At 42.3% G+C, this 15,443-nt stretch overlaps 2 protein-coding genes across 6 annotated transcripts in view; one reads left to right on the forward strand and one right to left on the reverse strand.

Moving 5' to 3' along the window:
* Nucleotides 1-6,579, forward strand: part of CLVS1 (clavesin 1) — a 126,651-nt gene extending 120,072 nt beyond the window's left edge. The window contains exon 6 of the mRNA XM_036437006.2: nt 4,586-6,579. Within this exon, the coding sequence (XP_036292899.1) occupies nt 4,586-4,673 (88 nt within the window). The 3' untranslated portion in view covers nt 4,674-6,579. The remainder of the gene's footprint in view (nt 1-4,585) is intronic.
* Nucleotides 6,179-15,443, reverse strand: part of ASPH (aspartate beta-hydroxylase) — a 150,593-nt gene continuing 141,328 nt past the window's right edge. For all 5 annotated transcript variants that reach the window (XM_045581438.1, XM_036437003.2, XM_036437002.2 and 2 more), the window contains 4 exons: nt 12,506-12,641; nt 9,693-9,784; nt 9,200-9,333; nt 6,179-8,388 (listed from right to left, as the gene is read on the reverse strand). In XM_045581438.1, coding sequence (XP_045437394.1) covers nt 8,238-8,388; nt 9,200-9,333; nt 9,693-9,784; nt 12,506-12,641 — 513 coding nt within the window. In that variant the 3' untranslated portion in view covers nt 6,179-8,237. The remainder of the gene's footprint in view (nt 8,389-9,199; nt 9,334-9,692; nt 9,785-12,505; nt 12,642-15,443) is intronic.

Consider the following 15,443-nt stretch of genomic DNA (forward strand, 5'->3'; position numbering starts at 1 on the left):
GCATGAAAATAAGTTAATGCATGTGAAGAATGTACAGTAATGCCAGGTGCATACACACAAATGTTAGTGTTATTATAGCTTGTGTTTGGGATCTTTTAGGCCACCCTCAGGGTTAATGATTTGCCAGGACTCACAGGACCCAGAAGAGCGGTTATACTCAGTTATGGTTTGTTCCAGCAAAAGAATACAGACTAAAATAGGCAAAGGAAAAAGGTGCATTGGGTGGAGTCTAGCTGCACTGAACCAGTTGCACACTTCCAGCTGTCCTTCCAGTGCTGTCACACAAACGGAGCTTAATCTTCTCGGTGATGATGTGTGACAACGTGTAACTGGCCACAGAAACTCACCAATGTCTTGGTGCCCAGGGCTTGTATAGGGAGGAGAGGTCCGTCACATAGGCATACAGTGTGTGTGTGAGATGGACCTTAGCTACTTGGTTTTCAGTGCCTTCTCCTCTCCATCCCAAGAGGTCAAACTGATAGAGTATGACCCAAGGCCCAGGCACTCAGTATAAATCACACTGTCAGCATACTATATGGCATGGCCCAAAGCCTCAGAGATGCTTTTACCAGGCAGGGCAGGACACCCCAAGGGTTTAGAGGAGGAAGGTAAGAGACCATTTTGAGACCTTTGGAAGGTAGAGGTTTTGGGCAACTCAGGCACATAATTTGTAAACTTTTGCTTGTTTGAACAATCTAGTTCAACCATTTTTTTTAAATGTACTTTTTATTGTTGATAGTATTACAAGTATCTCCCATTTTCCCCTCTTCTTCCCAGGCCCCACCCACCCCCAGGTCTTCACTACCCTATTACCCTTGACCATAGGCTATGCATATAAGTATATAAGTTCTTTGGTTTATCTGTTCTCGTCCCCCCAACCGCATATCAAGGTATTTCAGTCTGTTCTACGACTCCCTGCTTCAGGTCTTACTTTGTTGGTCAATCCATTTTGTTCATTAGATTCCACAAATACTAGTGAGATCCTGTGACATTTGTCTTTCTCAGTTTGGCTTATTTCACTTGGCATAATATTTTCCAGAACCATCCATGCTGTCCCAAAGGGCAAAAGATCCCTATTTTTAACAGCTGTGTAGTATTCCATAGTGCAAATGTCCCACAGCATTTTTATCCATTCATCTACTGAGGGGCACGTGGGCTGTTTCCCAACCATTGTAAATAATGCTGCTATGAACATAGGGGTGCATATATTGTTTGTTTGGTGTTTTGGGGTTTTTAGGATATATTCTCAGAAGTGGGATCACTGGATCAAATGGGAGTTCCATTTTTAATTTTTAGAAAACTCCATACTGTTTTCCCAAGTGGCTGCACAGTCTGCATTCCCACCAGCAGCAAACTAGTGTTCCCTTTTCTCCTCATCCTCTCCAATACTGGATTTTTTGATGATCCCATTCTGACAGGTGTGAGGTAATATCTCATTGTGGTTTTAATTTGTATTTCTGACAATTAGTGACTTTGAGCATTTTTTTTCATGTGTCTCTTGGCCATTTGTATGTTCTCTTTGGAGAAATGTCTATTCAGATCTCTCCATTTTTTAATTGCATTGTCTTTTTGTTGTTGAGTTATATGAGTGCTTTATATATTTTGGATATAAATCCCTTATTAGATGTATCATTGGCAAATATGTTCTCCTATTCAGTGGGTTCCCTTTTCAATCTGATGGTTTCTTTTGCTGTGTAGAAGCTTTTCATTTTGATGTAATCCCATTTGTTTATTTTCTTAGTTTCTTTTGCCCTAGGACAGTGGTCGGCAAACTCATTAGTCAACAGAGCTAAATATCAACAGTACAATGATTAAAAAATTTGGCTCTCAAAATAAATTTAACTTCTAATGCCACTTCTTCAAAATAGACTTGCCCAGGAGATGGCATTTTGTGGAAGAGCTGCATATGACTTGTGAGCCACAGTTTGCCGACCATGGCCCTAGGAGATGTATCTGTAAACATATTGCTACAAGAAATGTCTGAGATTTCATTCCCTAGGATTTCTTAAATGTAAGACATGAAACCATAAAAATTTTGAATCTTTTATCCACCTTAAATTTATTGTTTGGTGTATATGAGTGCTCTAGTTTCATCTTTTTGCATGTCTGTCCAGTTTTCCCAGCACAATTTGTTGAAGAGGCTGTCTTTACTCCATTGTATTGTTTTTGCCTCCTTTGTCAAGTATTGAGTGTAATGGCTTGGGTTGATTTTTGAGGTCTCTGTACTGGTCCATTGGTTTATATGCCTGTTCTTGTGCCAGTACCAGGTTGTTTTGGTTATCATGCTTTTGGTTATAATACTTTGTAATGTAGTTTGATATCTGGTACTGTGATCCCCCCTACTGTTCTCCTTTCTCAAGATTGCTGCAGCTATTTGGGGTCTTTTATGGTTCCATATAAATTTTTGGAGTATTTGTTCTAGTTCCTTGAAGCATACCATTGGCATTTTAATAGATATTGCATTGAATCTGTAGATTGCTTTGGGTAGTATAGACATGTTAATTCTTCCAATCCATGAACATTGTTTATGCTTCCATTTTTATCTTCTAGTTCTTTTTTCAATGTTCTATAGAATTCCAAGTATAGGTCTTTTATACCCCCTTCATTAAGTTATTCCTACCCCCTTCATTAAGTTATTCCTAGGTTGTTTATTTGTTGTTGTTGCAATGATACATGAGATTGCTTTTTAGTTTCTTTGAGAGTTAATTATTGGTGCATAAAAATGTCATAGATTTCTGGATGTTGATAAATGAATTTGGCAAGGTACAAAAATCAAGTAATTTCCTGGTAGTCTTTGGGGTTTTCTATGTATTTCAATACAATATGTCATCTGCGAATAATGGCAGTTTTACTTCCTTCTTTCCCATTTGGATGTCTTTTATCTCTTCTTGTCCGATTGCTGTGGCTAGGACTTCCAGTACTATATTGAAAAAGAGTGGTGAAAGCGGATATCCTTGTCTTTCTTGTTCCTGTTCATAGGAAAAGCTTTGTTTTTACTCATTGTATATTGGCTATCGGCTTGTCGTATATAGCCTTTATTATGTTGAGGTATGGTCCCTCTATTTCACTTTACTGAGAATTTTTATCAAAATAGAGTGTTGGATTTCATCAAATGCTTTTTCTGCATCTATTGATATGATCATGTGGTTTTAATCTTTCAATTTGTTCATGTGATATATCACATTTATTGATTTGTGAATATTGTACTAGCCTCACATTCCTGGAATAAATCCCACTTGATCATGTGTATGATCCAAACTGGGCCACCAGCAGAGAGCACCAGAACTGAGAAAGGTGTCCACATAACATCTGGCTGTGAAAAACAGGTTTGCTGTCTGCCCCGGAGAAATGGCTGGAAATGCAGACACCTTCTGAAAAGGCCAACACACAACATTGTAAGCCTTGGGCTCCAGCAGAGGGAAGGCAGAGTGAACTGTATAAATGTAAGTCAGGGTTGGGGGTCTGGGATTAGAGCTCATTAGGCAGACACCGTGGTTTTCTGTGCTGAATCATTCCCTCGTGCTGCGGAGGTCATCTTTCTCAGGCAAACTTTTGCTATCCTGCTCTTTTTGCCTTGTGGATGACAGTTCACCCACCCTCTTGGAAAATCCCTTGCCCCCACCCTGTGGAGTTTCTGATGCCCATTAAGAGACTGAGAATAACAACTAGCCTCCAAGCAGAAGCAGCTGTCCCACCCTGGTGGAAAACCTCTCATCCCACCTGTGGACAACTGCTTGAGGCTACTCCAGGCTGAATCCAGTCAGTCTGGAGTCTTTTCCAGGTCTAGTTGGTCAGAAACAGCAGTTTGGATCCCCATCCCAGACTGTGCAGTGAAGCAAAAGCCAACAGGACACCACCAAAAGCCTGCAGCTGCTACCTGTGGGACCAGCTCCATGCTGGAAGGAAGTACAACTCAGAACAGGTTCAATAAAGGTGTGAGACTTAAGACAGACCCATTCTGGGCTAAGGAGTCCCTGACCACTGGACCCCTGGCACAATGACATTGGGGTTGAACCTCACTGGCAGCAAGTTGGAGGGGAGATCCCTCCCACACACAGGATATCAACAGTGAAGTCTCGACCCCTGGTCAGGCACATACAAGAATCAACTAATGAAGGCATAAGTAAGTGAACAACAAAAACCAATGTCTTTCCCTCTCTAAAATCAAAAATGTATTTTAAAAACACACATAATGAAGTCTCACAACAGAAGAGCCCAAACAACACACACAATAGGCATTCCAAGAACATCCACTCAGGTGAACAAAGAGACTACACCACTGGACCCCTCAAGACACTTTCTACAAAAGGCCATCCCACAAAGACTGAGGCAAAGCAGTTCTATAATACACAGAAGCAAATATAAAAAGATGTGTACTGCAAAGAAGATTTCAAGATGCCTCTCCCCATAAAAAAATGTGGTATAAAAGACCCCGAAGCAAAGAAAGCAGAGCTACAAAAGCAGGGGAGGAGGGAGATACGTATCTTAATAAGGGGAATATAAAATCTGAATGCCCTCTAATGTTCCAAAATGTTGTCATGAATTGTAAATGTATCTTTTTTCCCCTTCCTTCCCATATTATTAGATCTCAGTCTGTGGTAGAAGCTGGGACCCTAAAACATGAGGAGAAGGGAGAGAATGAGAACACACAGCCACTCCTGGCTCTGGATTGAACCCCGAGTCACTCCATGTTCCTGCATATCGTCAGCCGTCGGGGGTATCAGCCACCTAGGAAGCACATGCGCAACTGACCCCAGACAGGTACGGCTTGACACAAGGCTCTCTTCCACTCCTGTCACCAGCCCTTGGTCGGAGCAGCCAAAGTTGAACACAAGACTTGAGAGATGCTCTTTTTTCTTTTTCAATGAGGGCACTGGGTAGAAGACAAAGCAAGGCAGTTATGTAATCAAGATTCTCCTCCCCCACATGGAGGGGATTAAATGAATTACTAAGTTTGATGCACTCACTGCATTAGATCAAGGATTTTTCTGAGGCATCGCCCAGAGACCTTCTCCCGTTTTTGCAATTTAAGATTAAGTGCATTTCCGAGTAGATGCATCACAACTGTCCAGTTTAATGTAGTGCAGAGCCCCGAGACAATGGTATCACCAGTAATTTCCATTCTTACTGAATTATTTTCTTTGACCTCATCACCAGCATCAAGTTGCTCAGCCTAAGAGCAAGTTCTCCGAGGCCTGGCTATGTTCAGAGGCTGCTTATTTTCATATCCTGCAAAAACTATTTTGACATCACTTCTTTTGTCAGGCTACCAGCTGATCATCAAGAGCTGACATTAAAAAAAGGCATACAATGTGAAATACGATTATTTCATCTTACAGGCAATGTGTCTCTGCAGATGGGGAGGTGGGGTCCCATTGAAAACATGTCAGTGATTTATAAACCCATTCAAGTTGCCTCACTTAGGTCACTACAGCAAAGGAAAGTGTCACTAAAGCATGTAACCTCTCCTCCCCTTGCAACCAGTGAAAGGTGTGGCGAAAAGGCCTAACTGTTGCTGGAGGAAGACCCTCAAGGATGGCTGAATAGGCAAGTACTGAAAATTAGAGAAAACTAGGAATGCAGGATGAAATGCCAAAGATCATTGTATTTGTCTATTCTTGGAAATGGAGCCCCCAACTATCCATTCAAAGGAAATTAGATAGGGATATCATAGGACATGATATCCTTAATTTTACCTGTGCCATTTCCCCTCCAAAATCAGCTGTATGTTTTCCAATATCTCAGCCATCTGCATGACATGGCATTCATTAGTATAACCTGTGGGTGCTCGATGCCAAATAAAAATATTTCAGTTAATGGGCAGCAAAATACGATTTCACATTTTAAGAATTTGGGAGGGTTAACTTGTTAGCTAAAAAATTCGAAGGGAAGAGGTGATACATCTGGCCACAAATCACCCTCGATCACTATTACTAATTTTTTTCTACTGGTAGATAATAATTAACAGAAATATTAACAAGTACTTTTTGTATTCACCCTTGAAATAAAATTGAAATAGGATTAAAAATATTTCTCAATTGCATTGCAGTATTAATAAAACCAATTTTTGTGTGTGTAGACATTTCAAATAACAAAATATTGAAGTAATTCTACCAATGCAATGACAAACACTTTTCTTATACACCATGACATAGGGAAGAAATATGAAGAATTAAAGTGAATTAGAAAATCCATTTTATTACCTGGGTTTTAAAGGTAAGGCAGTTGTGGAATCCAAGTACTTAAAATGCTATTGGAGTCAATTCTTGCCAACCCTTTGCAACAGTAAAAACAATTCTGGCTTTTTGATTGGCAATCTTTAGAATCCTGTAGTGACCTGATTTTAAATACCATGTTATAATTGCAAGTTGAGAGCTAGTTTTCACTCTATCCCATGACTTCGTTACATGAATGTAAGAAGATGGTTCAATGATGACAACTTATACTTTGAATTTCTTTGTGTATGCAATATACATACAAGAACCAAATTCTGTAAGTGAAATGAATGTTACCACATGAGCATTGTATTGTCCTTTGTCAGTCATTTCCTCTGTTTAATAAATACTGAAGGACACAAATGCCTTTCTTTTTCAAGAGTTTACTTTGGTAATTAATTTGATACACCCCTCCCCCCATTTTAGTGAGTTTTCTGAACATTGGCAAAACAGAAGGGAACACAAGTATTTTGCAAACTCTTCTCCTGGAAGATAATGTGCTTGAACAACAAAAAGGTTCATTTCCATTTTAAAGAACTGTTTTTTTAAATGGCACACAAAAACATCCTCCTTTATCCTGAGCTAGAAAAGGCGGCACACATGTTTTTCTACCTGTGAGTGATATTTGGTAACCTCTGTGGTGTAATTTTGCCAGCATTTTTTGTTGTTGTTGTTCATATTGGCTTAAAGTTCAGTGCATTCATATTATTACATTCTTATAGCTAACATTTCTACTGTGCTTTAATTAAAAAAAAATTAATGCATTCATAATCGACCCAATTAATGACATGGTCATTTTTGGGATGAGTAGGCAAGGCCATTTTTCAATAGTTATGTCTATGCAGTGTTCAATAGTAAGACTAAGCTATGAATAATAATTGCTCTTTCAAAATGATGCTCAGATGGCGAGAGTTGCTCAAGCCAGGCAGCTGAAGAGGCTTCCAAACTCTTTCAAAGAGGAAAGCGATCTCCACCTCCTACACGCAGGACCGAGAGCCTGGCATTCCTGCCTCCCACTCTGCCATCCTTCCTAGTTTTGCAAAACTGTGATGGGAATCCTCTCAAGGATTCTGTCACTCGCATGGATCTACAATAGGCAAAGACACTCTGGATTCCTGTCAGGGACAGCCAGAGGTCCTAGCAGCCACCTATCTACCTGATCCCGAGAGAAAATTTTTGATTATTGAAAATTTTTACGTTATTTTTTTCAAGCATTAAAAAAACATACATGAGGCATTTGCATAATGCAAAAGAAAATGATTCTATGTCCCTTTTTGGTGTAAAAGCATCCTCTTAGAAAAAAATGCCATTTTGACAATATCTCTACCATTTTCATGGTGAGGAGAGAGAAATATAGACACCAGCTCTTGAAGATAAAATAAAAAAAAGGCAGACCCAGTGGGCAGGGAGCTGTACAGTTCACATATGCTGGCATAATTACATTGTTTTCCTTTGTATTAGGAAATTGCTTCCTTCATGAGTGTGTTTGCCGAAAAATAATTAAAAGAGGGAAGTCTGAGTTCACCAGGGAAGTTATCATGAAACTGCTAGAAGTGAAGCATTTACACAGCTTGTCATTAAAACCAACAAAATAGTGGTATGTGATGACAAAAATCATCTAACTACCCTAGAAAAATATATTGCATAGGAACATTACAAGCTAAAGCAACTCATTCACAGTCTCTACATGTATTCTCACTACACACTGATGCAGCCTATTCTAAATGGAGAAAATATCTTTGGCTGGCAAGGTAGACGCTATTATGGAATTTACCTGAAACACGGGCATCAGACCAGCGCTGTCCCAGAATGATATACAGCAGGGTCTTTCCTAAGTGAGCTGCAGTGGGGCAAGTATTCCCTTTCACGTCTTCTAACCCTAGGAGGAGGTTCAGAAATCTTTAGGCTGCAAATCAAGGAAATTAAAAGGGCGTTGGTGCTCGAATTTCTCTCCCCACACCTGAGCCGACAGAGCCCGAAAGACAGCCCCTTCTCCAGTGTGTCCCAAACCCGCACGGCACGCTAAATCGCAGGCAGGCTGCGCCTCTGCTGGGGTGTCAGCTCCGGATGCCACACATCCACGATGAAGATCAGCCGGAAAGACGCGGCGTCCTGCCACACCTCATGCTCAAAGGAGTCGTCGAAGATGAGCACCTTGCCTTCTTCCCAGGTCCTGGAACACAGAGATGCGGAGGCTTGTGATTCTGACACTGGAGGACCGGGGCGTGTGTATGTTGTGGGCAGACATGGGGGAGAAGGGGCCCTACATGGCCCTACATTCACCTCCCTGCTCCTGTTGGGACCTGGTCTAAGTGCCTGTGGGCATTATTTCACTTGCTCCATACAACAGTCTTGCAAAGCAGCTAGTGTCAATGCCAATGCTATAAGCAAGAAGGCCGAGGCTCCAGGGGATTAAGTAACAGGCCAAGGTTACATAGAATTAGCTGGCAGGGCTAGGTCTGAAGGCAGCCAGCTTCCGTGACACCACACTGACTCCTCCAGAACAATACATAAATATCATTGGGGGGAGGGGGGGGGGTCTTCCATTGAATAATTCCATGGTAAAGCAATACACACAATGTGTAACATGTGTGGGGCTCAGTACAAGCCAGCTGACGCTGAGTGCAAGTCTGTCTGTCTAGAACAAGTATGTCAAACTCGCGGCCCACAGGCCAATACTTCGTTTATATGGCCAGTGTTAGTCTGAGTTTGACATGCTTGATCTAGAAAGAGAAGCAAGAAGGCTCATCAACCAGATACATGTGGTCTGGGGAGACATCACTGCAGAACGCGGCCCTGGAACTGGGAGTAAGTGCCTCCAGACCAAAGAAGGGACAGAGATGAAAGAGTCTGGATTAACATCACCCACCCATAGTCTACATGTTCACAAAGGAAAAAGTATCCAACCGAACATGGCTTTGTCATCACAAACACCCATCCTCAGAAGTGACGAGTAAGAGAGAAAATGGTGGGAGCAAACGTACTTGGTCTCGTTGGCACACCGGATCTTGCAGCCTTCCTTGGGAATCACCAAGCCCAGGTGCATCCGCAGCCTGCAGTTCGTGGGCCCCGTGTGCGGCCACACGTGAGTTCCAGGGTGCATGATGGAATATTTTATCTGTGCAGAACACATAACACACTGTTCTTCCAGTTATCAAGCTGTGGGGGAATTGCTAAACTAAAGTGACAGTACAACATTACTGTCAATTTGGATTAGAGTCTTTGTAAGACTTAGAATTAATATTCTCTCATTTCTTTGTGAAGGACTTAAAAATAAGTGCTCCCTTTTTGCACAAAGCTATATATACACACTGAACATTTTTACCCTCAATTCTGACATCAACCACATGAAATTGGTTCATTAAAAAGAGGCATTCATTGGGCCAAGGGACATAAACACTTCTTTGTAATCATCCACATTCCCTTATGGCCAATGAGCAATTGTGCTCTTCCCAGCACTGAAAACACTCTTGGTACCTGTCCTCTCCTGCATCCTGTTGTCTCGGGGAATTTATCCAGTAAAGAACAGGTTTTAGGAGCTCCTTTACAGGCGTTTTCATTTTTTCTTCCTAGAATAAATGATAAAAGCATTGTTAGGAACAAATCACAGTGCAGCTCTGACTCATCCTTCTTGGACCACATGTGATCCATATTGTCATGCTCACTGTGGGGATGAGAAGGCTGCATACTCACAGGGAGACCATGTGCTTTGCTCCACTAGATACTGACTTGCAGAGCAAGGACTAGAATTCTCCCCTCACTGCTGGACTATTTGACTAAGGATGCCTAATAATTATCTCCCCCCACCCCCCAAACCCCCTATTTCTCAAGGCAGGCAGAATAGTAGATATCAACATCCAAGCCCAGAAACCTATGATATGCTATATTAAAGGAGAGGGGAAATAAAAGTTACAGAGGGCACTGAGATTTCTAATCAGCGCATCTTAAAATATAGAGATTATCCTGGATTGATTAGATGTTCCCAATGGAACCCTAGGGTTCTTAAATGTGGAAGAGAGAGGCAGAAGAGGCAAGGTTTGAATGATACCGAATGAGAAAGACTTGACAGGCCATTGCTAACTCTGACGATGGAAAGGGCTACCAGCCAAGGAACGTGGGCAGACTAAACAGGAGCCTCCGGAAAGAAAGCAGCCTGATCACACTTCTGTGCTCGCCCAGTGAGACCCACTGCAGACTTCTGACCTCCAGAACTCTAATAATTCATGTTATTTTAAGGCACTAAGTTTGTGGTAATTTGTTACAGCAGCCACAGTGATATACCAGCCCCCACCTCTCCAAAAAAGCTTATATTTCTCACCTAACAATGCATTTCCAGGATTATACTAAAGAGTTATCTACACAATATTTTTCATTGGAATTTAATGCATTTTTCATTGTATAGATCCGTGGTCGGCAAACTGCGATTCTCAAGCCACATGTGGCTCTCTGGCCCCTTGAGTGTGGCTCTTCCACAAAATACCATGGCTTGGGCAAATCTTATTTTGAAGTGGCATTAGAAAAAGTTTGAAATTTCTTTTGAGAGCCAAATTTTTTAATCATTGTACTGTTGACATTTGGCTCTGTTGACTAATGAGTTTGCTGACCACTGGTATAGATCATCCTTAATATATGGCTAAAAACAGATTTACATGAAGGTGGGAGGAAGTCTTTGAGAGATGATGTTTTCTAGGTGTCACTGTGTGAAGAGACACAGAATTTGGGACATGGTCTTAACATCCTAGGCTATGCAAATTTTTTCACATCATCTACAAAATCGCTATTTCTTAGGGAAGATGTGCTCAGGAATGCATAGCATCATTTGCTGCATTAAAAAAAATCATGCTGGCAAAAAACTGAAATCACTTGAAATCATGGATATTTCCTTGAAAATATCACTTTAGTTCTTTCTCTTTCATGTAAAGCATTTGGAAAACATAACAGATAAAGACTGTGGTTGTTAGTCCTTTAACGTACATCAACTGCTTATCCTCCTCTCAGATTCAATTCCTGTGTTGACATTATGCAGTGCTATTTAGTCTTCAAAATGGATTTACTTTGTACACTCTTGTTAACTGAGTTTATCTTGAATTTTCAAAGGAAGTGGAGAGAGATTTAAAAATAAAATTGCACGCTCCTCATTTTAAGGATAGATTGATATATCAATTCAGTGGTCAGCAAACTGTGGCTTGCGAGCCACATGCGGCTCTTCGGCTCCTTGAGTGTGGCTCTTCCACAAAATACCATGGCCTGGGCGAGTCTATTTTGAAGAAGTGGCGTTAGAAGAAGTTTAAATTTAAAAAAGAAATTTCAATAGTAGTACTGTTGATATTTGGCTCTGTTGACTATTGAGTTTGCCGACCACTGTGTTAATTCAATGAGCACACACATACCAGAGCCCTGTCTGCATGCCTTCGCTTGAATTCAACTCAGGGAAATCTGAGGTTGAATGTAAATCACTTCCTAGTCTTGAAGAGCTCAGGGACCAGTTATTACTGTCCTGCCACTCCAGTCTGTTCTCATCTCTACCAACTATTACCCCTGGGATATCATTTTGGCAAGCAATACTATCTCCAATTGACAGGAGCAAAGAGGCTCAGGGAAGCTCCCCTCCAAGGCATTGAGGAGCATACGGTGGACTCTGCAGATACGCCTACACAGTTGAGGTATTCTCTGTAGCTTATCATTTAACAGAAAAGATTAGGGAATCAAAATACTATCCTATATAATAAAAGGTTAATATGCAAATTGACCGAACAGCAGGATGACTGGTCACTATGACATGCATTGACCACCAGGGGGCAGATTCTCAATGCAGGAGCTGGCCTCTGTTGGTCAGTGTGCTCCCACAGGGGGAGTGCTACTCAGCGAGAAACCAAGCTCATGCCTGGCTAGTGCAGCAGCAGAGTGGTGGGAGCCTTTCCCACCTCCGCGGCAGCACTAAGTATGTCCAACCAATGGCATAGGGAGTGGGCCTAAGCCATCAGTCGGACATCCTGTGAGTGTTCCTGGACTGTGATGGGGTACAATCCAGGCTGAGGGACCACTCGTCCCCAGTACACAAATTTTGTGCACCGGGCCTCTAGTTATATTTATCCAAATACACACAGGAGTATACACAGGCATGCACACACACAAATAAATGTTCACATATAGTTTTAGAAAACTGGATGGAATTTGATAAGCTAGGTTTTCTTGGACAGTTTCCTGTAAATTGGGGAATCCTGACCCTGGGAAGTGTCACCAGACTAGTGTCCGCTTCTGAGCTGCGGAATCCGGAAACCGGGGCTCACCTTGCTGCCACAGCGTAAACTGGCTCCAGTCTCCCTTCTCCCTCAGGTTTTCATCCTCAGGCAGGAAGAGGCCCTTGGCTTTATCCATCACTGCAAGGCCTTCGTCACGGATCAACTTCCAGTTTCTCTCTAAGGACTAGAGAGGAGATTCTGGTGTTAGTGGACTGAAAAGAAGCCAGGTGGAACACCTTATCAAAATGACTCCCGGCTTTTCGTTTATCTGGTTAGTCAAGCCGTGAACATTTTCTCACTCCATCTTTTAATTTTTCCTTTTTAAAGTTGACATTAAAAAAAAATACTTTTTTTTCATTGATTTCATAGAGGAAGGGAGAGGGAGAAAGAAACATCAGTGATAAGAATGATTGATCGGCTACCTCCTACATGCCCACACTGGGGATGGAGCTCACAACCTGGGCATGTGCCCTAACTGGGGATTGAACCATGGTCTCCTAGTTCATAGGTCAACACTCAGTCACTGAGCCACACTGATCGACCGGGCTAAATTGATTTGTAGAGAGAAAGGAAAAAGAGTGTGTGTGTGTGTGGAGAAAGAGAGAGAGCGAGAGAGAAAGTAGTGAAAGCAGAATATCGATATCTATCGCCCCCTACTTGAGATTCAGCCCTAAACATGGGCATGTGCCCCAACATTGAACAGGAAACCTTTCTGTGTACAACACGACGCCCCACCAACTGAGCCACATTGGCCAGGGAGGCTCACACCATCCTCCTCCACCCGTTGGTTGAAGTTGTTTCCATACCTTGGTTATTGTGAATAATGCTGCAGTGAACAGGGAAACATATCACTTCGCTATTCCATTAACTTTGGATGGGATTGCTGGGTCACACGGCAGTTCTATTTTTAATATTCTGAGGAACCTCCATACTGTTTTTCATAATAACTTTTACTTCTGTTTCTGTGAAACCCACCCATCCTCCTCACCTGCTTTGTGCTGGTCACCTACCCATAAATAACTCCAATACCACTTTAATCCCAGGTAGGTAATTCATAAGTAGCAAGTCCAAGATTTAATTTCAATACAGACACACTCAAAAGTCTCACTTTGGCAGGTCCTCAAAGTGAGAGAATAAGGTGGTTTTCTCAAGAATGCTAAGATTAAGATTACAGAAAAGGAAAGAAGAAAAAAAACGCAGCCCAGATATTTACATCTTCTATAAAACATCCAAATCACCAGCAGTCCCTGCCGTTACGTGCCTCGTTCCCCTTGCCAGATAAATCTATTAGATTCATGTGAGAGGAGAATTACCTCGCCAGCACAGGGAATTACTTTCCACATGAGTATTTTTGGCACCTTCCCATCCTCTTGCCTGGTATTTTAGAAGTTTCTTTCACTTCTTTTGAAAGCAAATTTTCGAGGCATCTTTGGAAGGAGCCGATCTTTTGTTCCTAAAATAGGGCACAAAGCCCCAGGGGGAAATGTGAAAGTGACTGCATCACTCTATATAAAAAGTTTGAAATGCTACTGAGGAGCAAGCTGCTTTTGTATGTGACATGCCATTCCTGCTCCCCCTCACCTCCTCTTCGTGTCTCAGGGAGGCATAGCTGAGGTCCTTTTCCAGGAGCAGTAATGATTCTTTAAAAACACGATTTTCTATCCCCTGGCCACACATAGCACACTGGTGCTACCTGCGCTGTGAGGCCGAGGACCTGCTCAGTAGGGATCGGGCAGCGCACAGGTTTGTTTTTTCTTTTTCTTTTTTAATATAATTTTGTTGATTTTTTTACAGAGAGGAAGAGAGAGGGATAGAGAGTTAGAAACATCGATGAGAGAGAATCATCGATCAGGTGCCTCTTGCACACCCCGTATTGAAAATGTGCCCACAACTAAGGTACATGCCCTTGACTGGAATTGAACCTGGAACCTTTCAGTCCGCAGGCCGATGCTCTATCTACTGTGCCAAACCGGTTCCAGCAGCGCACAGTTTCTGATTCCCATTACAAAACAGCCACTCCCCACTTTCTTTCAGGCTCAGTCCTGTGTCAGACAATGTTACAAGGAAGGATCCTCGTTAATCTAGTGACCACTTTCCCTTTCAGGAATGAAGGGGTAGCTCTTGGAGTGGACATCTCACAGTCCAGTGGCCAGAAAGCGTCCGCTGCCTCCACGCCCCTCGGCTGTTCTAAGGCACCTGCGGGAGGGGCGGGGAGGCGGCAGTGGCCCTGGGGACCCTGCTCCCCTCTGGGGCACAAGGGTGATTGATGGCTCCCACCAGCTCCTCTGCAGTGGGTTGCTGGCACCTGTGAGGCACAGGTCTTTGTGCGGGTGGTCCTTGGGGAACAGAGCGCTCCCCACAGGACACCGGGCTGACCAAGGGGGTTCACGTTCCTGACAGCTGGGATAAAAACAGGCTAAGCAGTAACACACCTAGTAAACCTGATGAAATAATGAACATAAGATAGCAATCATGATCTCTTACGTGGTCCACACAAACATTTATCTACCAAAGTAATAACTACACTGTGGCAGTAATTTTCAACCAAGTGCACCACAAGAATCTCTAGACATGCAATGCCTGACTTATTTTTCCTTAGATTGTAAAATAAAAAAATAAAAAAATGACAACAGTCGACACAAGAACTATTGTTGGGTGTGAATGAATCAAAATTGTATATTTGTGTGTGTGTGTGTGTGTGTGTGTGTGTGTGTGTGCGCGCGCGTACGCGCGCGCGTGCACGCGTGTGTATTGCAGAATTTTAGTAGTTTATGTGTGCCAGGAGATGAAAAAGGTTGAAAATCGCTCACTAGGGGATGCTTTTCAACTTTGGAAAGACACAGCAGGGTGTCTTTAAGGGTATTAGGGAGAAATCTGGGATGGGACCTGGTAGTTATTTTTAAGCACAAACCAAAAAACCACATTGTATAGAATCACATAGTTATAGGGGAGTGTGTGTGTGTGTGTGTGTGTGTGTGTGTGAGAG

The sequence above is a fragment of the Pipistrellus kuhlii genome, unplaced genomic scaffold (genome assembly GCF_014108245.1).
Source record: "Pipistrellus kuhlii isolate mPipKuh1 unplaced genomic scaffold, mPipKuh1.p scaffold_m20_p_14, whole genome shotgun sequence".
NCBI classification, from domain to species: domain Eukaryota; kingdom Metazoa; phylum Chordata; class Mammalia; order Chiroptera; family Vespertilionidae; genus Pipistrellus; species Pipistrellus kuhlii.